This window comes from Merops nubicus, unplaced genomic scaffold (assembly GCF_000691845.1).
Source record: "Merops nubicus isolate BGI_N331 unplaced genomic scaffold, ASM69184v1 scaffold8568, whole genome shotgun sequence".
Lineage (NCBI taxonomy): Eukaryota > Metazoa > Chordata > Aves > Coraciiformes > Meropidae > Merops > Merops nubicus.
In genome coordinates this window covers 3,535-24,721 of record NW_008627689.1, presented here as the reverse complement: position 1 = coordinate 24,721, position 21,187 = coordinate 3,535, and the positions used below count along the sequence as shown (strand labels likewise).

Sequence of the window (21,187 nt, the reverse complement as noted above, 5' to 3'; positions counted from 1 at the left end):
AAAAAAGGCAGGCTTAACAAAATGTCTTCAGAAGTTGCAGTGCTGATTTTGCTTTGGTTTTAATTCAAAAGCTCAAATGAAATGGTGTTTTAAAAAAGAATTGCAACCTAGATGCTTATTCCTGGTAAAGTATAACCATGAAAATCTCTCTTACTCCTACAGTATCCGAGAAAGGGACAGCAATGGTTCCTATGCCCTATGTCTGCTGAATGATGGAAAAGTACTGCATTACCGTATTGACAGAGATAAGACAGGAAAGCTCTCCATCCCAGATGGAAAAAGATTTGACACCCTCTGGCAGGTCTGTTAAATTTGAATCACTTGGGTATCTGTCATCATATTTCCATATAAGTGACTAAGGCAGCTTGTTGTACTTTGCCGTGCGACAATAGTCTTTAGCTAAACAGCAACATGTTTTCACAGATTGTCATGTATTTCCAACTTTATGTGGTTTCCATACATGAAGAAAATGTATGTAGAAAGCTATGAAAGTGTAGAGAGTTAAATAATTTTAAAATGTGATGTTGGAGCTTGGCAAAATTCAAGATTGCTATAATTAATATTCAGTTAGCTGAACATTCTCTAGAAAGGAAGACCATTTTGCAAGTGACCATATTTAATAATAGCTATGATGGGTACAGTCTTTTTCTAAGGTCCTTTATGACAGCAATAAACAGAATTATAGGAAGCACAAAGGGGATGTTTTTTGATGCTGTACACATACTGCATTTTTTAACGTTGTAATTCTCTACCTTCAAGGCTGAAAAAGCATAGTTTGCTGAGGGTTAACACCAAAAAAAGTCTGAGTCTTGTTAAAGATTAAGCAATTAAGGAATGCAGAGTTCATTATGCCACAGTAAACAATAAAACTGAATACTGGAGAAATGACTGCGTAAATTGAAAATCCTAAGGGAATTAAAACCCCTGCAGAAATCTATGTCCTCTTACTTAAAATTTTAATAAAACAATTAGACCCAGTCACAAATCTAAAATATGAGTCCTTGCTTACCTATGTTACTTTTTAGCCTTTCCTGTAAATTGTCTGGGTATTTCTTTTTTGGTGCCACGGCAAATTTAAAATTAGCTATACTATTTTAGAAGACTTTAGAGTATGTCTGCAGTAGTTTTGGTGACAGACCCCCTCCTTTCTACCCAAATGAACCAATGCTAAAACAGCAGTAACAAGTGTGTAATAAAATGGTGTGGAAAGGACAATACAGGAACACAAATGGCCAGAACTATTGATGCTATGTATGTATTAACTGCTTACACCCCATTGTGACTTTTGAGTACTGTCTATCAGAACAATTCCTGCACTGCAGTTGGACAAAAAAATTGAGAGAAAAAAAGAAAAAAGAGGATGGGAACTTGGAAGTATAAAAAGAATTTATTTGCTCAGTTACAAAGCTGGTTAGTAGCAGGACCAGGTGTGAAATGTTTACAAATCCAGTTCCTGGATTAGGTTCTAGATCTATCCAAAAGATTACTTTAGAAACATGCACACCTGCTAACAACAAGTGAAGATGAGGTAAGAACACATGCAGTAAAGATCTGCTGTGTGCCTAGTTCACTTGCTGTAATTTATACCAGTTATTGTACATATGTGCACAATTTAAAGAGAAAACATATGTAATTATTCATCCCTTACCTTTTCATATCTTTTTGTCTCCTTTTTTTTTTTTCTTTAATCCTTTTCATTCTGGTAGTTAGTTGAGCATTATTCATACAAACCAGATGGATTACTAAGGGTTCTTACCGTTCCTTGTCCACGACTGGGCTCAGAAAACGGTGAGTTATTCCTTTTATTTTGACATGTATGTAAAGCCATGCTAATGATGATAAAGATGTGTGCATTTTTTCCACTTGCCATATAGGTGGATGCAGATTACAGCAGATTAAAGTTGGGTTAAAAACCCTTACATTTCCTTTCAAATTATTTAAGATCTGCCAAATCATGCAGGATGGAGGCAGATCCCATAGCTTTCAGGAAGGTACCAACTCCAATTATTGCCGGCTCTAAATTACTGTCAGATCCAAAATATGCTTTGAAGTGGCAATGTGTGTTACTTGGCCCACACCCAGTAACATTCATCATTCCAGCACTCCTGTCACAGTCCTGAGGCCAGCATCTCAGCAGCACTGCTGTAGGCATTCAGATGGGGTGCAGTGAGAAGGGCACCAAAGAGGTGAGCAGCTGGTTGATGAGAAGTTACTTCTGATATTGGGAGAGCTGGACAGCACAAGGGATTGGCTGCACCTGATGCTGAAAATGGGGTCAGAGAGGCATTCCTTGATAACTTGGAGGAAGGGAGGGGAAGGGATGAAATGTCCCGAAGTCCAGTGTGCTCTTTGGCGTGTTTGTTTTTTTGGTGTCATGTTAAATATCAGTGAGACCTTGTTCTCCTTCTTGCCCTGAGTGCTAGAGGAGAAAAGGTGCTTCTGCCTGATCCTTGTCTAACTCATACTATTCCAGAAGTGATGTTCTCTAAGGCCTTTTTCTGTCATTCTAACTGGATACCAGTGCAGTGGTGAGAGAATAGGCTCGTATTTTTCTGCTCTTTTGAATCATTTAGGCAGTGTTCATACTTTTGTCTCTCTGATGGCAAGCACCAGAGTCTGCTGCACATTGGAGACAAAACCAAAAGAAGATGGGCCAGGAGAAACACTGTAATGTGATTTAAAAACTATCAGATTGGTCCCCTGTATAAAAAATTATGTTCTTACAGTACATTTCTCACCTTTCTCAGTATCCTTATACATTTGATTATTTCACAGATCATGTTGTTTTTAACACTCGTCCTCCTCTTCCTGGAACACCTTCTAAGGTAAGAGTAGATGGTGGTTTAACAGTAGTATTCATTTGAGAAGGCTTACAGTCACATGCTGCTCTAGGAGTCCTAATGCTTGGACCCCTGCTTAGAGCAGTGAATTTGTTTTTCTGGGTATATAAGCAGTAAGTTGAAAAGAACAAGCTTAACATTTCCTAGCGTGGGTTTTGCTTTCATCAGTGTTTTGCATGAGCTATTAATAATTTATTTTTGTGAACTTCTTTTATATATATAATATGTGTGAAAGTCAATGTTTTTCATGTGAAAAATGCCTCATTGTTGATCATGTTCTATAGTGACTGTATCAACACTAAGAGGAGACATACTGATTTCTTAACGTTGTCCATTTTAAGAATCTGCTGACTGAAACAGAAATGAAGGTTCAATTTATTTTCGTATTGGTGTGTGCAGTTAACATCAGACTTTGCACAACTGCTTGATTCTGTGTGCAGTGAAATTAGGGGCAGTTCTTTCATCAACTCCGTGAAGAGTGAGCAAGCCCATCTGTGAATATAATTGCCTGATTTCTTAGAGTCCATTGATTAGAGGAGCCATCCAAGGTGTAATACATAACACCATCTCATTCAGGTATAGTTTATCTCGTCTAAAATAGGGACTTTAATTTGGTTGTTTCACCCCTCCCTGGAGAGCCTAATCATCTAGGTCATTATCTTGGTGGGGTCTCACATTATAGAAAAAAAATATTATTTTCCAAATAGCCACTTAAATTATTTCAGTATTGTCAAGTCCCTGTGGGTCTGTGAACAACCATTCTCATACCAGTGCTTTTTGAAAATCAAATGCCCCTTTGAATAACCGGAAATTATGCAACCAAAATCAATGCCCTGTTTTGTTGTTTTGGTTCTTTTCTTTTGTAAGGTTGTCCTGAGGTTTGAATCTATTCCATTTACAACGATGATTGTGACAAACAGTTGTCTGGCATATTCACAGTTGTGGTGATGGAGCAAGCACATTTGATGTGAGAATTCTATGTAGGTTTTAGATTATCCATAGAAAATTTTGGAGTTTGTGTGTAAATTAAAGTAAATTTAAGAAATCTTACTTTAGGTATTATCAAACAAGTAGCATAAAAAAACCCAACCATGTATTTGACTAAGTTGGCGGATGTTTAGGACTGTGCAAGGAAAGTAAACGGACCAGCTTCTTCTTGGCAGCGCATTGCAGTAATACCACGCCGATGATTCATGATGACTTACAGGTGAAAGACTGGGTCATGCACATAGGGTGTGATTAATCTTGCCAAACATTCATGGACTCAGATGAAGAACCAGTCATTCAGCAAGTCACAAAGGCTTACTTTTGAGGAATTTTGAAGCAAGAGAGAGAGACACATAACTTGTCCACATGTCACTTCAAGCGTAAAAGTGGTGGAATGACTTTCCACCAATATGTGCATGTGTTTTTCAACTCAGAAGGGACCTAGGTGATGAGTCAAGGGTATAGCCATTGCTGTTAGGTAGTCATAATTAGGTAAGATTAATTCCTCCCTTTAATGTGTACTTCTCTAGGAACTAGCTGACTTAAATACACTTGGTCACTTGTACGTTATACATACAACCATTAATGTTTTCAGAATTGATCAGTAGTAGTTGCATTGAAGACTCATCATAATGGATAGAGGAAAAGCACCAAAGATATGAGTGTGATGTGTTGAGTGCACATTTTGCAAATATTCCCCTAAAATAGTGTTTACAGCCACAATATGTTTGACATTCTGAACTTCTTAAAAATGAACTCTGAATTGAGTATTTTCTTTAGGAGTTTTATTAAACAAGCCAGTTAATTTGCTGTCCTGTAGTATAAACATAAAAATAGGAAGTGAAAAGTTTTAAATTAATGTTACTATTTGTGGAGCTCAAAGACTTCAGTTAATATTGACAGGTTCTCATACATTAATGTCTTTGTGCAAAAGTGGTAACTTATAAAATGCTACTCATATAGGGTTTTTTTTATACACAGAGCCTGAAATACAATGAATTCAGACTGCAAAAACAAAAACATCCTGAAAAGAACAGAACAATCACAAAGTCTTATGTAGAGGATATGTTATTTACACCATCATAATTAATATTTAAGAGTTTGTGACATTTCTGAGGTTCTGCAACATTTTTATTTAATAAAATGGATTGCCAAAATATATGAATTGAGATTGTGAGTGTTTGAATTGGGACTCAGAATAATTGTGATGAACTGGAGAAAAATCCAGGAAAAAAACAGGATCAAACTCAGTAGAAACTAGTGCAAGATACTGCACTTCTAAGAGTCAGTGTAGAACTCAGGATGGGAAGCAGCAACAGTTTTTTAGAGGATGTGATGCCTGTAATGGATCAGAACAGGAGAAAGGATGAGCAACTATCATGATGGTAGAAGAAAGGGAAACTTAAGAATGTTCCAGTTTGTTCAACACTGGTAAGGTGTTAGTAATGCTGGACTACCTTGACCAGTTTTTGTCTCTCCACTGAAGAATGTTGTCCAACAGGACATAATCCAGAGCAAGGCAACAGGAGTGATTATGACTTGCGAGAAAAGCTTCAGTAGAATAAAGAAGCAAAAGAGAGAGAGTAGAGGGACAGAATGTGATTAACAACTGAAGGAGGGGAATGGCCTCTTCTGAGGTACAGTCTAATATTGGTATTCCCATCCAGAGCCATTTTTCAATACTTTTTCTGTATATTAATGCCTGAAATCCACTGGTGAGATTCCAAAGCCTTAGTGGAGAGCATGCTAAATCTGATGTTGCTTTGAAGCTAATAGAGTTTATGACCACTTTAGAGTGATCTGCTGGATGATGTGCAAGGCAGACTGTCCAACTAATTTAACTGCAAACTGTTAATGTGTAAGGGCTTGGAGCAAAATTTACAACATCAGTGAAGGGATTGTGTAGTATTTGGTAATGCTTAAAGAGCAAACTTAAGAGTAACAAAAAGTTACAGTTTCTTGTCCACTTTTCTGTGATCTTGACATCTCCTATTTAGCGATACTAATAAGCTTCCTCTGCAAAGGGAAGGACTTCCTTCTGAAAAAAAGTCTATGTGGAGATAATTTTTCCATACAGAATATGGACACTCATTCTTTCTTACTTCTGTCAGCACATATGTGGACTAGAACTTTTCTTGCCTTTCACTAGAGGCTCCATAAGTAGATTTAAAGTGATTTTGTAATTTTTTTTTTTCCTTGCACATCATCCCAATATGTATTTAAACCTGCAGAGGAGCTTTTGATATGAACCTAAAACCTGTTGTTGACATTATAATGAAGCTGCCAGCTTCTGCCAGCTAAGATTTGCTTCAGGTTTCTGTTTGTTCCCAATATGGAAGGAGAATGGTAGCAGACAATAGTGCGTTCAGTAAGATTTTTCAGTATGTAGTAACTGAGTTTTTATGTATCACAGCTGTGAAGACTGTCAAGCACCAAAAAAGTTTCTGTTCTTCCAGTAGGAATATGGATTGCATGGCTGTTCTTGGTACTCTGAGACAAAAGATACCTTTTCTTGTGTGAAATCAAACTTCTTTAAAAAAAAAAGCTGGGAACAATGCCATTAGAAAAGCTATCTTTTAATGAAAAAATTTATCCAAATGTATCATTTAGAGGTTCAGAACCACTAACTGTAAGTCAGTTCAAAGATTGGTTAAATTGGCTGAAAACATGGCTCAGATTATTTCAACTTCAGCATCAGCCTAAATGCTTGGTCAATAAGTACTGCATCACAGTTTTAATTAGGCAAGGATGATCTCTCACTGACCTCTAGAAATGCTAATTACTTACATTTAATTAAGCAGATGTATTATTGTAAAACATTTTTGCATTACTTTTAGAAGTATCTTTAAACAGATAAATGCAGATGTAAAATCTAAAGCCTATTTGTTTTTGTTTGGAATTAATATCAGTTTGTGTGCTTTTTGCTTCAATAATCATATTGTTTTAAGATTAAGGTGTTCTTCAGATTTGCTGGATACAGTAGTCATACATCAAGACAATAAAGTTACCAGCTAATTTACATTGCTGAATATATTGGGGGATGGCTAAAGTTAAATAACAAAAACAGAAGAAACATACCATGTAAAAGATGTGGGGAGAGGGCAGTATGTCTGAATTTAAAAACTGCCTTAAAGTATATCTGTAGTTTCATGATGGTTTGAGAGTAACACAGTTGGATGAAAATTTAGGACTAAGATCTCCTATGCTACATTTTGTTGGGTGCATTGTATGTGTACTTGCAGACACTATAAGAGAAAAATTGGGCATGTTTTGTTCTTGTATACCATGCTTGTTTTGTAAAATACTGTTAGCAACTTTCCTGACACATTTACTGTTCCTCTTTGACATTGTGGTTTCTAGAGTTGGGCAGGAGGTGGAATTATCTCAAGACTCAAATCGTACACCTTTCCAAAGGCTGGCAGCAAAAAGGTGCCTCATATAGTCTTTTAGGTTTTTGACTGAGTTAAAAGGACTTACACTTGACTAATTTCCCTGTTTGCCTCTTTAGGCCTTCTGTTACTAAATGTGTGTCTTGGCTACTAACAATCAAATTGTGAAGATTTTGTAAGCTTCCTGCTTCTTTCCTAATCATCTACGTAATTGTGGTCTTGATTTTATAACTAAAACAATGTGTTTAAAGGAATTTTTTAAAGTGAAGGACAGTTTTAAAGTAATTTCTCACATCACTAAATACTGGTGAAAATCTCATCATGTCTGCAAATTAAATGTGATAAAATGTTTTTCAAAAAAATGGTGCTTATAGCAGAACAAAATGGTATTTCTACTCTGAACTACCATTCCTAATCAGAAAATTGGCTTGCTTACACAATGCTATTACTGAGCACATTTAGGGAACAATTTGTTTATTAAACCACAAAATATATTCTTACAAAACCTGTGTGCACAAATCTTGTTATGCACTGACAGTACTTACATTTGAGCCGGTGTAAGATGTCACAAGACCAGGCAGAATAAGAAAGGTGATGTCAGGGAGTCAAGGTGAACCCAACTCTGTAGTAATGAAAACGTTGCTGCATGGCCAGAAAATTTTGCTGACCAGTAATTGACGTAGTTGTGAAGCACATAGTCATAAGCTTTGTTTGCATGCTTGAGGATGCATTTCCCTGTTCCACCCATGAGTCTTTTTGCTTATTTATTTATTTATTCATTCATTTATTTCCAGTTGTTCGCCAACAAAAATGAGCAGGCGTAAAAAGCCCTAGAGAAACACTGATGTTGAGAGTGAAAAACTAAGTTTGACATACACTGTATTTGAAAATCCTGATAAATAGAAAGTATTCTTTTTTATAACTTCAGTTTTGTACTACAGTAGCTGCTGTCATCTGTATATGCTCCCAGGACCCATGTCTCATTTTTAAATGTGCTGTCATTTTGTACAAATATATATACGATGTCAGGATATGTTGTAAAGCTATCTGAAAGAAGTTGCCATGCTGTCACACATTAGTCAAGTATTTTTGTGTTGTTGTGTTCAGAACAGTGAGTGTGGGGTTTGAACTCTGTGGACGTGGCTTGGGTCACTGGGTTCTCTGTTCAGCTGGTTAAAACCAGTGCTTATCTCTGGTTGCCTTCTGCAGTCAAATACCCATTTTGTGCCATCTGGGGAACATGCATAAGGTACAGACTGAAGCATATTGCCTGAGAAAGACCAATCATTTAAGAAGATATTTTCAGAAAACTAATTTGATCACCATATACATGTACTTAATGCTGAATACTCAAACTCAGAAATTTCATCATATTGCCTGATTGTATACTTTAAACAAAAGTCCTGCTCTGAACATTTCCTGCATTTACTGTCCATTAACCCAACATGCAGAGTTTCCATTAGACCTGATAAATTAGGCAATTACTTCTCCTACATCAAAAATTTTCAGACAGTAAACCCGAAAATTTACATTGTTGTACCTATTCAGCCTTGAAAATTATGTTTTGGATTTTTTTTTTTCCATTTCACAAACTGATAATTTGTATATCATGTTAGTACTCAGTTCAAAATTTTTCAAGCCGCTTTACTCACTAAAATAAAATTAAAATTTAGATGACAATTTAAATGAACTTGTGCCACCTAGCGGCGACTAAGATGTCTTATGCAAAGCTCATTGAGGATCTGGCTAATAAGGTCTCTGTCATGCAGTATTTTGCTATGCAGTTTGGTTTAGCAAAGTAAGACGACTTTATAGTCCTACATATGTGTTCAGGTTTTTGTGGATCAGAATTATTAAACTGGAAAAAATGTCACTTCCTATCCTGATTGCCTTCATAAGCATATTCTTTGATATAAAATTATGATCTTTAGTATAAAACTCAGAGTAGTTAGAGCTGTTTCATTCATATTTTAAAGGAAACAGTGAGTCTTATTTTCATTGCATCAACTGGACGCTATGACACCTGCTTAGAGGTTATCCTACTAAAGCCTTATATATACTTAGGAAATGTTATTCCTTTTATTGGAAAGATATCTTGGAGTCAATGTAATCTCTCTGCCTCCTGCTTTCCTCTGATTGTCGGTATTGCTATATTGCTATAAAAGTGCCACACTAGCATAGCCAGTCCCTAATAAGGGGAAGAATGGCACACTCAGAGTAGCTTAATTATGAGCTGAGAAGTTTAACTAACAAAAATTAAACCTGAGCAGAGAAACAAAACCAAAACCAAAACCAAACAAGAACACAAAACAACAGACAAAAACTGTTGATGTGAAAACAGGAGAGGCTTACAACAGCTTTCTAGTATGAGAGCATAAAATGACAGCCTGCCCCATAGTCCACAAGTGTACAGACCACAAGGTGTCACATGGTATGTGCCATTTTTAACAGGATCCTCTACTGGACTCTTTTCTTCTAGTCCTTTTTACTGGATGAGCAAAGCCATGGTCATTTTGCCCACTCTCTACTTCTAGTAAGAACACAAGGAGTAATGTTTTACCCTATACCTTGGTTGTCTTAAGACAAAACTCCCTTTGTCAGAAAAAGGTCTGCAGAATTAAACTTGCTGGGTTCAAAGTGTAGAGCAGAAAGGACTCTGAATTTAAATGACAGTTAAATAAAAAAATTATTATTGTACTGTTACCGAGACCACAGTATCTACAATGAGACATAACTCCTCCACCATTTTTAGTCAGCCTCACTTGACTTCAAGAGAAGAATTCCAGTGTTCCTTCTAGAAAATCCTATTCAAAGATATGTAGAGTGCTGCATGCCACGAATACATAACTGGCATAACTAAAGAAAAATGTTTACATTTTTCTGAGTGTTGCACAATATTCCCAAGTTACTAATATGAGCTGAAAAAGTGCCTGTGAAACATTAAGTTACAGTTTAACCACAAATATTAATGAAAAAGCTATCGTTAAGCTGTTTAACCAAAATTTGAAAATGGGGAATATAATTTTCTAAGTTATAATACATACATATGTATTAGTTAACTAAGCTAACACTCATGTTGTGCAAGACATTATCACTCATCTTAAGCATGAGCAGCTGTCTAAGAATGAGAACTTGCTTTGCTAGATTTGGTGTCACGGGGTTATTTCCAACTCACAGCTACAGTTTTATTCACAAGCGCGGGAGTGATGCACTCATGACTTTTTTTAATGTAGTTTCTGAACAAGAGTATCCAATCCATTCTGATTCTTTTATTTTGTTCCTGAACTGTAAAGAGCAGAGCTATCTCCATACATCCCACTGGGGGAGTTAGCTAAGTCATGGCCAGAGCTGTATTTTTACAAGATGTTCTGCACTGGTGAATGGATTCTTGAGATGTGTGAATTTGGTGTACATGAACTCTATTTGGCCAGTCCAAAGTATTGTAGTTCATATGCTGGCACATAGGATCAGGGATATTTAACTGCCTTTTTAGTCTGCAACTAATTCTAATATGAGACTTTATCCTCCCCAAGATTTTTAAGATTTGTGAGGTTATCCAGTACTGGCTGAGTACTTCTTAAGTGTTTATGCCTTGTTGTTCAGCAGCAATCAAATGAAACTTTATTATCAACCAGTAAAAGGTGTTGCAGTGGAATTGGTAATTTTCATCATAATTCAGCGTGCAAAGTTATATTGCCATCAAAAAAAATCACTTCTTCAAACAGTTAGCTCAAGTCCATTTGAAATCTTGTACTTATAATTTTCAAAGGCCTTTTCTAAAGTTATTGTATCCCATTTCTCTTAAGTTTGGGTTACAATGAGGAGAAGTGGTATACAGTCTTTTTACTAATGTGAAAACAAAGCTGTGCAGAAGCTGTACCCTTCTGTGGCCTGAATTTATATTTATTAGTTATGTAATAGCAATTACACAAACTCTATCCAGCACTTAACAGTGGAAAGAAAGAAAATGGAGCTGCCATGTTTCATTCATTAGCTTGGAGCTACAGATACACCTGTGTGACCTTACCTAGAAATAAAAAAAAAATTAAAAACAGGTTTAAAAAAGTTTCAGTGTTTTAAGTAAGGGTCATTGCAAGTCTGGGGTTCAGATATTCCCATCACACTTTCTGGTGCACAGTTGAGGTACTGGCCGCAGTGAAGAGAGGACAATTTGTACTCCTGTCAAAGCTTTCAAAAAGCAAAGGAGTCCCAGAGCAATGCAGTCTGTTCTAGATGTTATTTTCTGAACACTTTGTACTTCTGTCAGAAAGATTATTTTAAGGGTAAAGTACCCAAAACTTATCCTTTGAAATGATGATCCTATCATTCCTAAACATTTCAGAACTTTCCTTCCAGTATCCTGGAAATGGGCTCTGAAGACTCAGCATGTCAGTCCCTTTCCTAGGTAATTGCCATATTTTTATCCTTTTTTTTCCCCCCCCACTCTTTTTTGGATCCCTTGGCCGAGAAGTGTTAACCAGAGGCTTCCACAAAATCCATGCAATGAGGCAGTTTGCACCTGCTTTCTTTGTCCTTTTACCTGTCTAGCAATAGGTATTAATGTCAGTCCGTATTGTTTTGCATCTGCTCAGTTAATGGTTTCCGATTACCTTTCTGAATGTCAAATCATCTCCCTTTTAAAATACAAATACAGTTAACATAAGAAGCATGAATACATCCAGGAAGCTATATAATGTGACTTTTAGTTACTTCTGAATAGTAATTCTGAAGATCACAGGAGGGAGCAGTAAGATAAAAATCCCCAAGTATTCTTGATGTGTTCTGAAGCAATACAAGATTTATGAAATACACAAGCTAAAATCACTGTTGTCTCAGTAAGTATAATTCCATCTGGTTTGATTTTACTTTGCAAAAGATTATTAATAATTTTTGAATGAACATAAGCATTCCCCTATATGTCCTGGTGCAGTGTAGGAAAGACTGTCCAAAGGGTTCACAGTGAAACTACCTGACTATGGCTTGAGAGGTTTAGGATTGAATTCCAATCTTAGTGAGGGTTTTTTTGGGGTTAGTGAATGGCCTGTGTGTGAAATAAAGTGATACAGGTCTTGCAAATACAGTTCTTAACTTGCAGACCTGTCAAGGTGTACCAGGCTAGAAAAACGAATAGAGCTGAGGATCTTGTTTTATACTGTTCATTTGCCTCCTTGGTTTTGAGATTAACATGTCAGTTTGGTCCCTGACCTGTTTTAGGGCTCTTGTGGCTTGCCCTGACTGTAAATGACCTTTCAACACTGTTCCACAGGACTGAGTCAGAAACACTATCCTCACCATCCCTGATGATACCATGCTCATCCCATTGGCCAGAATCTTGATGAGTTTTGGCCTCTTACTCAGGGTTTGCTGTAAAATATACATAGTAAAACCCTTTCTGCTTCATCCAGCTGGGCAGATGACTTCATTACAATTTAAAGGTCTGTACCACCTGGGTCAGGCATTTTCTATATGAAATGCAGTTTCCAAGTGACAAAGCTTCTGTTGCACCCAATAATTTACTCCTGGACATTTCTCATCTCTCTTTTTCTTTACTTGAAAACCACAGCTGTTTCAGGCAGGAACATATGCCACCAAAAGCTTCAGTTACTGAAAACAAGAATTATATACTCAAATAGTCCTCTCCAGTGTTTTGCAAGTACAATACACCTTTATTTCCTGTTCAAGCTAAGCAAACTCATGTTGATGCTTGAATTCCTGGTTTTAAAAGACATTCTTAGGAGGGTGAGGTCACTTGTGAGTAGAGTAAGATTGAGACACTGAGAAAGAAAAGGGACTAAACTGCAGAAACAAGTTCTGTAATTCCCTGTTCCTGAGAGTTCACGAACAGAAGAGAGCACATCATGTTTCTCTCATCTATACTTTATTGCACCAGACTCATCCTTCAGCCAAGGAGTTCCAGAACACACTGTGTTTCTGCTGGAGTGGTTTGTGTGCTCCATAGTATTCCTCTGACAAAGAGTAAAGGCAGAGGGATTGTATTTGAACCAGATGTTCAAGTACCGTAAGAATTACATCATATTCTCCCTCCTCAGAGCAGTCAGACGGGCTTAGTATCTGGTCCATTATCTTTGTCAATGATGTTGCACAAGCCTATTAAAGTAATTACTTTTTACCCCAGTTTCTTCCAATTGGACTCACTCTATAACATCCAGGAGAGAAAAAGGGAAGTGATTTTCATTTTCATTTGTGCTAGGAATTTCTCCATGACCTAGATAACTTGGAGAAGGAGGAAGGACAGATTAAAAAGAAATCCTTATGGGTGATTGTGTTACAAGGCAGATTTGTTTGTAAATTTTATGTACGGCATGTAAATTTACTATCTGCAGAATAAGATTTGTGCATGACCCATTCCATTTAATTCTCTCAGATCAAATACTCTGAAATATTTGCAGTAACTTTTTATGCTCTAGCAGTGTATGTTTCATTTGGCCTGCATATTTACTCAAGCAATAACCTCCAGAATTAAATAAACTTTGTTGGATCCCTTTCTTACTTTCTGATTCTCATCTATGTGTCTCTTGCAATCATTATGACATAATCCTCAGGGGGGAAAAATACTTTTAACTTGCCTATTCTTTGGTAAACATAAAATCTCTTATTTGTGTGCTACAGTTTCAGCCAACTATTTGCCACCCATCTGATGAAGCACCTTTTAATCCTTATGTGCTACAAAGGAAGAGAGGTCTTATGGGAGCAGAAAAAGGTAGGCAAAGTAATTTATGTCATTAATATAATTTCATTCTTTATGGCAGAGATTTCTCTTCCACTCCTATTTCTTTTTCTTGCACATATTTCATACCTTGTTTAGTATTCATATAGCCACTATCATAGCTCAAGCTTGGTAGCTGAAACTGCCAGATGTCACCATTTCTGTCATTTAGCAGAAATCCCTTTTTCCATGTTGAAGTGAAAGATTATTACTTCTTTGACTCTAAAAGCTGCATTCTTATACTTTGTAAAAGTAATCTGTCATCTTGCATCCATAGTGCCAAATTGATGCTCAGGCTTTCTGTAAAATGCAATTAAAGGTCGGTGCCTTAGAATGAACTACATATAAGGCAGCACTCTGAGTGGAGAATTGTCTGAGGTAACTGATGGAAAGTACTAAGGACAAGAGCAAGCCTTTAACCCTTGTTCTGTCGAGGAACGTCCTGGTTTCGTATTATTCAGATGCTCAGTAGTTGCTAAGCATGTGAGCAGGTGGAGGTCACTCTCTTTTGGGAGTGTTCTCCTAAAATGCCTGTAGCTGGACTGCATGTGATTTGTTTATAATACTCTCATAAATCAAACACATTGATGATCCTGAGCATAAGAAGGATAGCTGTGGCAGCAAAAATGTCTCACATAATGTATAAGTTTTTCACTGATTGAATTGCAGGGGATCAGAGGGAGGCCTTACCCATGGATACTGAGGTGTATGAAAGTCCATATGCTGATCCAGATGAAATGAAACCAAAAAATGTCACTCTTGACAGGAAATTGCTGACCTTGGAAGAAGGAGAACTTGGCTCTGGCAATTTTGGTACTGTAAAGAAAGGTTTCTATAAGATGAAAAAGTAAGTGTTTCTGTCTATGTTCATGGAGTCTAATATATATAGCTCTAGCCTTTATTTTCCAAAGCAGCAGTAATCTTTGCATGTCATTTAAGGTGATAGATTTTATCTAAGCAATTTGGGCTAGCATTCACTAGTTTCTCTCTTTGTACATGCACTCATTTTATATACAGTCATTTTCTTTTCCTCTATTTGTAGACACCTCTTTGCCTGCAGAATAGTCAACTCTCAGCCATGATTTTTGTCTGTCATGGGCAGTATTTCCCATCTGCACTGTCTCTCTTTGAGAAATAGTGTACAGTGCCATGGACAGCTTACATGTAGCAAAGAGACTTTCACCTAAAATAAGTATGATAAAGACCTGTTTCATGAAGCTGGAATGTTGATTTTTAAAGAAGACCGCACATATTGTGACCTCTTTTATCATGTAATTTCAGTAGGAACAGACCCTGTTTATACTGGCTGAAGTGGGAGCACCTGACCATGCATTTTTACAATAGAATGTTATCAGTATGTTAAGTGGGTGGGCTGATTGTGTATACACTTTCACAACCTGGAGCTGAAGGCATTTCTTTAACCTAGGTTTGCAGAGCCAGGAAGGATTTTTCTTTTTTCCAGTATGATCTGATGGGATTTGAAGGGCTCTGTCCCAGCTTCTGTATATGCTAATCTTGTTTCACACTTGAGCTTTGCCTGTCTGTCATCACTCTTTCACTTAGTTGTATGAGCTGAAGGTTGCAGGGGTAGGCTAGGTTTCTCAGGATTTCAGAGCACCGCCTTGGGGCCTTGCAATTTTGTAGTCTCAACCCTAAAACACATCAAAGCTTAGAAAGGCTTCTATAGCTTTTCTTGCCAGGAAAGCTTTATAGCATTCTTGACAGAATGAGCAAGAAAACTTTGTCTGGTACATTTTTTTTTTTTGGGCTTCTTAAGATGTTTTCATGACTAATCTTCTGGGGTTATTTCCATTCTCTCTCTTTTGATTAGCTGTCTTCTGAGCATTTGATAGAGAGATATTCCTGTTACATCTGGGTTTTCCCCCTCCTCTGAATGTCAATTCTGTCTTTTGTCGCAGTTTGTACTATGTGCACAGAAACGTCAGATGAAGACTTTTCTGCATTTGCACACATTTTTCAGCTACTAATACCAGAACTGGATTTGTTTTTGTAGGGGTGCCAAGCCAGTGGCTGTGAAAATCCTTAAGAATGAGAGTAATGATCCAGCTGTAAAGGATGAATTACTGAGAGAAGCAAATGTAATGCAGCAACTGGATAACCCGTACATTGTCCGAATGATAGGCATATGTGAAGCTGAGGCCTGGATGTTAGTAATGGAAATGGCCGAACTTGGGCCACTGAACAAATTTTTGCAAAAAAATAGGTATGTAAACCTTGATTCCATTTCATAGGATTTACCCAAAGGGGGAAAAAGATACAGGTCTTTTTTATTTTATTTTGTTTTTCTGTAAGGGCTTTTCTTTCTTTTTTTCTTTAAGTCAATTTTAAATTGACTTGTTAAAGATTATAGTTACTCTTCACTGGTACATGATTATCCTGTACATGTCTCCTAACTGTCAAATGTTTCTGGTAAAATAGTGCATTTTGAATAAATGAAAGAATTTTCATTTGTCTTTCAGTTCATCATCTATTGATATGTTCACACATCGTCTTGTTCAGGATATTCTTATGCTGCCAGTTCTAATTAAAGGTTATCTGAATATAGGTGGATCAGGTTTCTAATATGATGTGGGGAAGTTCATAGTAAAGATTTATATTTGAACTCCATAAAAAGTCATTAAAATGATCTCCTGACCTCTTAAAAATTCAATTATGATTTTCAGACATGTCACAGAGAAGAATATAACAGAGCTGGTACATCAGGTTTCCATGGGGATGAAATACCTGGAGGAGAATAACTTTGTTCATAGGGATCTGGCTGCAAGGAACGTGTTATTAGTCACCCAACATTATGCCAAAATTAGTGACTTCGGACTTTCTAAAGCTCTTAGCGCTGATGAAAATTATTATAAGGTAAAGTTGGCATAAGACATGAAAGCTGTTATTAATAAAGTTATTTTCAGTTGAAGTGCAGTTGTTTTTAAAAGTTCAAAATCAGAAATAATATGTATAATCCATTATTTTGCAGGCTGATATTAGGTCACTGATTTTCAAAATGCATGATCAATGTAGGGTGGAAAAACCTCGTCCTTTTTTTTTATTTATTGTCTTTCATTTGCTTTTGGTAAACGTGTCATTAGAAGGTAGAAATTTATAGTGGAAATGAGGTACCTCCTTATATAAAATGAGGAAAGTATCTTTGTTGCAGATACAAACTTCTGAGCACTTAGGTTTTTCACCATGTCCAGGGAAAATTTAGGCTAGCAGACTGCCTTATTGCCTAACAGAACTGAATTTCAGGATGTTTTTGAAAGACCATTGGTAAATAGTCACCTGATCTAAGCAAAATTTCTTTAGCTTTGTTTTAAATTCATTTGATCTCTATACAGCTAACGGGACTGAAATAACTGCCACATTTAATAAGGTAAAAACATCTGTGGTTGACAAAGGCTGTAATTATGTCTCCGTCTTTTTTTCTGATATATTGCTGTGGCAGTTCAAATTTCCTCTACCTATCCCCTTTCATCAGCTATTTAAAACTAATAAGCCAGACCATGAATTGCTGCAGAGGAGGAGCAAACACATACTCCCTTCTGATGACCTTCCTATGGGAAATAGTAGCTGCTGCCAGAAAAGGCAGTTACATCTTAAATCATTGCCACTAGCCTAGCCAGAGCTACTTGTCAGAAGTTTAAGAATAGTTCTGAAAGGCCCACTCCCTTCCCAACTCCTCGAAATGCAGTGATGTTCTTTCACTAGATCTGGAGTCGTGCTGGGGTAGCTTGACACTTTCATTGTCATAACACAGTGCTAGGGGATAATGTAATCAAACTGCAGCTTGCCACAAAGCAGTCGCTATGCTTTGAAATGGAGCAGTGACTTTAAGTAATAATGAGACTCAGTGTAGCGGGGTGTGTATCTCCTTACCCTCTGTGGACAGCCTATGTGAAAAATCTTACTTTTAAAGAGGTACTTCCAGTTAAATGACTCTAAAAACATGACCCAGGTCATTTATCTAAGATTTGGTTTACCATACATTTCATTTCAGTGCATTATTTTGACAATAGAAGATCAGTAACAATTCTGTAACACTTTTGAAGAAGCTCCTACTCATTCTTTCTAATGCCAAACGCATCAGGAATGTTATGATACTTAGTAAAAATGCATGCAGATCTAAATTCATCTGGCTGATATGAATCCCACTGTTGTCTACTACTTATCACTGTGTCTAGCCTGCTTTTTTTCCTTTCTGTTATGACTTATTTTAGGCACAGAGTCATGGAAAGTGGCCAGTCAAGTGGTATGCTCCAGAATGCATGAATTTCTACAAATTTTCTAGCAAAAGTGATGTCTGGAGCTTTGGGGTTTTAATGTGGGAAGCTTTCTCTTATGGGCAAAAACCATATAAGGTGAGTCGTTCTACCTGGCATTTTTTTTTTCTGTAAAAATTCAGAGCAAATTTGAACTAATGCCTTTTCCTACCCAAAAAGGGTTATTGCAGGCCAAAGCAGGCCATAGCACCTGATCTGTTGCACCAGGTGAGTCAAAGGATAGCCTAAAAATCAACTCCAGGCCTGTATTTGTTTTATAGCAGTGTGTGTGCTGTAATCATTTGCATCTTGGTTGACTGTTCTGGTCACTCTGTTCCAGGGAATGAAAGGTGGTGAAGTTGCACAGATGATTGAAAGAGGAGAACGAATGGAATGTCCTGAAGTCTGTCCAACAGAAGTCTATGATCTAATGAAATTGTGTTGGACATACAAGTGAGTGCAATGTGATGCTCTCTCTTTAATAGAAATATGTTTTAATCTACTTAGTTAATAACCAGAAGGGGAAAGAGGTCAGTGAGGGACTGGGAAAGGTATTTCAAAATGCCTTGTTTTTGGCTGGTGTTTACACACAACATTGCTCACAAACCACCTCCAAACTAAGGAGTCAGCTGCACTTTCAAGTGAAAATTATATGAGTTGAGTATTATACAAGAAGCTGATTTTGCCTAGCTGTTTTTGCTGGAACGGTTATATACAAAAAAAATAAGGTGTAATAAAACCCAAGTAATTCCACAAAAAGGCCAATCTGATGTATTTTGAGATGAAAATTTGAAATTAAGCAGATACTGTTGTTTCATTTTGGATTGTATTTGTTTAATTTTCATTTCCCATACTTTGCTGAAATTTTAAAGTCATATTGCCAAGTCATTCTTTCCATTCCTTAACAAATAATTGTTTTGACTTATTTTTCTCTCCTGTCATTTCTGAGTATACTCAGATTGGATATCACACTGACCTCCTTTTAGTAAGAGGCAAAACATCTTTTCAGATTGTATCTAATATTCAGAACCATTTTTTTTCTGATTGATAATGATTAAAATGTTAGGAATATTAAATACAATTTTATTATGAAATAAAAAAGCTCCCCTGCTATTTTTTTTTAATTATTGCAAAAATTTATTAAAAGCATTTTGTGATGTTTCATTTTGAACTATTTTGTTGAAATTGCTTCTAGCTGTAGGAAGGTCTCCATAAAGCTCTCAAAGTGCCACAAAACTCATAATGTTACTTAATCTTCCATTTCACCATCTGGAGAATGTCTGTCCAGCAAAGGTCTCTGGATTCCATTTAAGGAGCTGTGGTACTTCACTATTAGGTACCTTGCTTCTTTGTTAGTTTTCTTACACATAGTACTCTAGAAAGAATGTGGAGACATAAAATTATGTCTGCCTTTTTGTTTTACTCGAATGCTGTAGCAGTTCTAGAGTTAAAGGGATGATTTTTTGTTATTATTAATATGCATATCATAACACATGCTGGTTTTTATTTGTTTGTACTCAAATATCTTAAATATTGGAAAGATGTAAAAAGAGGGCTCAGGTCAGGCAGTGTAACTATCACAATATGTAACATATTATTGTAAGGCCTGTCGCTTTGTGTTCTCCCAAATTAACAAAGACTTGGAAATACAGAGGAAAGAAGCACAATACAGCTACATAGTGTATGTGTTGGCTCCTCTCTGGTGCTAACCCACTCCATATGACTATAGTATCCATTATAAGGCAGATATTGCAGTATAAACATTCTTTTCTCCAAATCATTACTGAAGTAAATGAAGTAGAAAATTAAAAGAAGCTGATTTACCATTTCTTTCCTGTCATACCTTCACCAACTGCAAAGAAACGGGCATGACAATAAATACACTGACTGGATGCTCTGTAGTGACATTTGCCACTTGGTGTTCATTTTGTAGCAGCATTTTGGTAGCATTAAAATATTGTAAGCAGCTTTAAAGGAACTGTGACTGAGGTAGAGTCTCAAGCATTCTCCTTCCTATGCAGTGATATTTGTCATCTTTCCACAGCGTTGATGACCGACCCGGATTCGTTGCAGTTGAGCTGAGGTTACGTAACTACTATTATGACATTTCCCACTAACAGCATGAAGAACAGCAGCTTCCTTGCCTCCAGCCAGCACGCTAAAGGAAGCAGTTCAGTTTCCAAAACCAAGCGACTTTGAATTTTGTACTGCCTCTTTCATCATGCAAAGCTCAGTGCTAAGCCCCAGCTCTGTAGGGCTTTTCTTGCCTCCTGCATAATATCCAGCCCTGAAATAGAGTGTTGAAAGTGGAAAGGCTCCAAAGCAAGCTGCAGGGACATCAGAGTGGGTACTTATAGTTTTGCTACATTCCACTTAAATTTATTTACAACTTTATTTGCATTACATTTTGCGGTCATGGAAAACCTATGTTATGTCTTTCAGCCCCTTTCCTCTCTTGTATTTGAATGAAGATTAGAATTTACATTCTTGTTATTAATATTCTTAGCCCTCAAATACATGAAGAGTTGTTCTAGCCTTGCCTCTCCCCAAAGAATAACATAAACATTTCTCACTGTGAAGGAAATTCAGTGCGGAAGTGTGTCAATTAGTTCAGCTGACAGCACATTTTATTTCATCACCAAGCCTCTTTAAAAACAAATCATATTCTTCTCAGTAATAATGAAGGCAGAGGGGAACTGGGAGAGGTGGATTTCTAACATCATCATCTCCTTCAGATGTGACCAGGTTTTCTCATTCATCATCTCATGTGGAAGCCCGGCTGTTTTTTTTTTTTTTTTCCTGGTGAATCATGGGAACTCAGGGACTTGCTCTCTTCTTGGAACAAAACATATCAGCACCTAGGACAATGATTCTGGATTTTTACATATGTTCCATCACTGCATTCCTGAAAAGACAGCTGTATGGTGACAGGTGACAATGCAGCACCTTCCTTTCTCTGTGGTGTTTTTGCCT

General features: G+C 36.9%; 1 protein-coding gene across 1 annotated transcript in view; it reads left to right on the top strand.

The window, feature by feature from the left end:
• The window catches only part of SYK (spleen tyrosine kinase), a 35,251-nt gene extending 14,805 nt beyond the window's left edge, over window positions 1–20,446 (top strand). The window contains 10 exon segments of the mRNA XM_008946413.1: window positions 163–301; window positions 1,707–1,788; window positions 2,776–2,825; window positions 13,847–13,937; window positions 14,613–14,790; window positions 15,958–16,167; window positions 16,628–16,817; window positions 18,173–18,313; window positions 18,555–18,667; window positions 20,259–20,446. Coding sequence (XP_008944661.1) covers window positions 163–301; window positions 1,707–1,788; window positions 2,776–2,825; window positions 13,847–13,937; window positions 14,613–14,790; window positions 15,958–16,167; window positions 16,628–16,817; window positions 18,173–18,313; window positions 18,555–18,667; window positions 20,259–20,331 — 1,267 coding nt within the window. The 3' untranslated portion in view covers window positions 20,332–20,446.
• The last annotated feature ends 741 nt before the right edge of the window (window positions 20,447–21,187 follow it).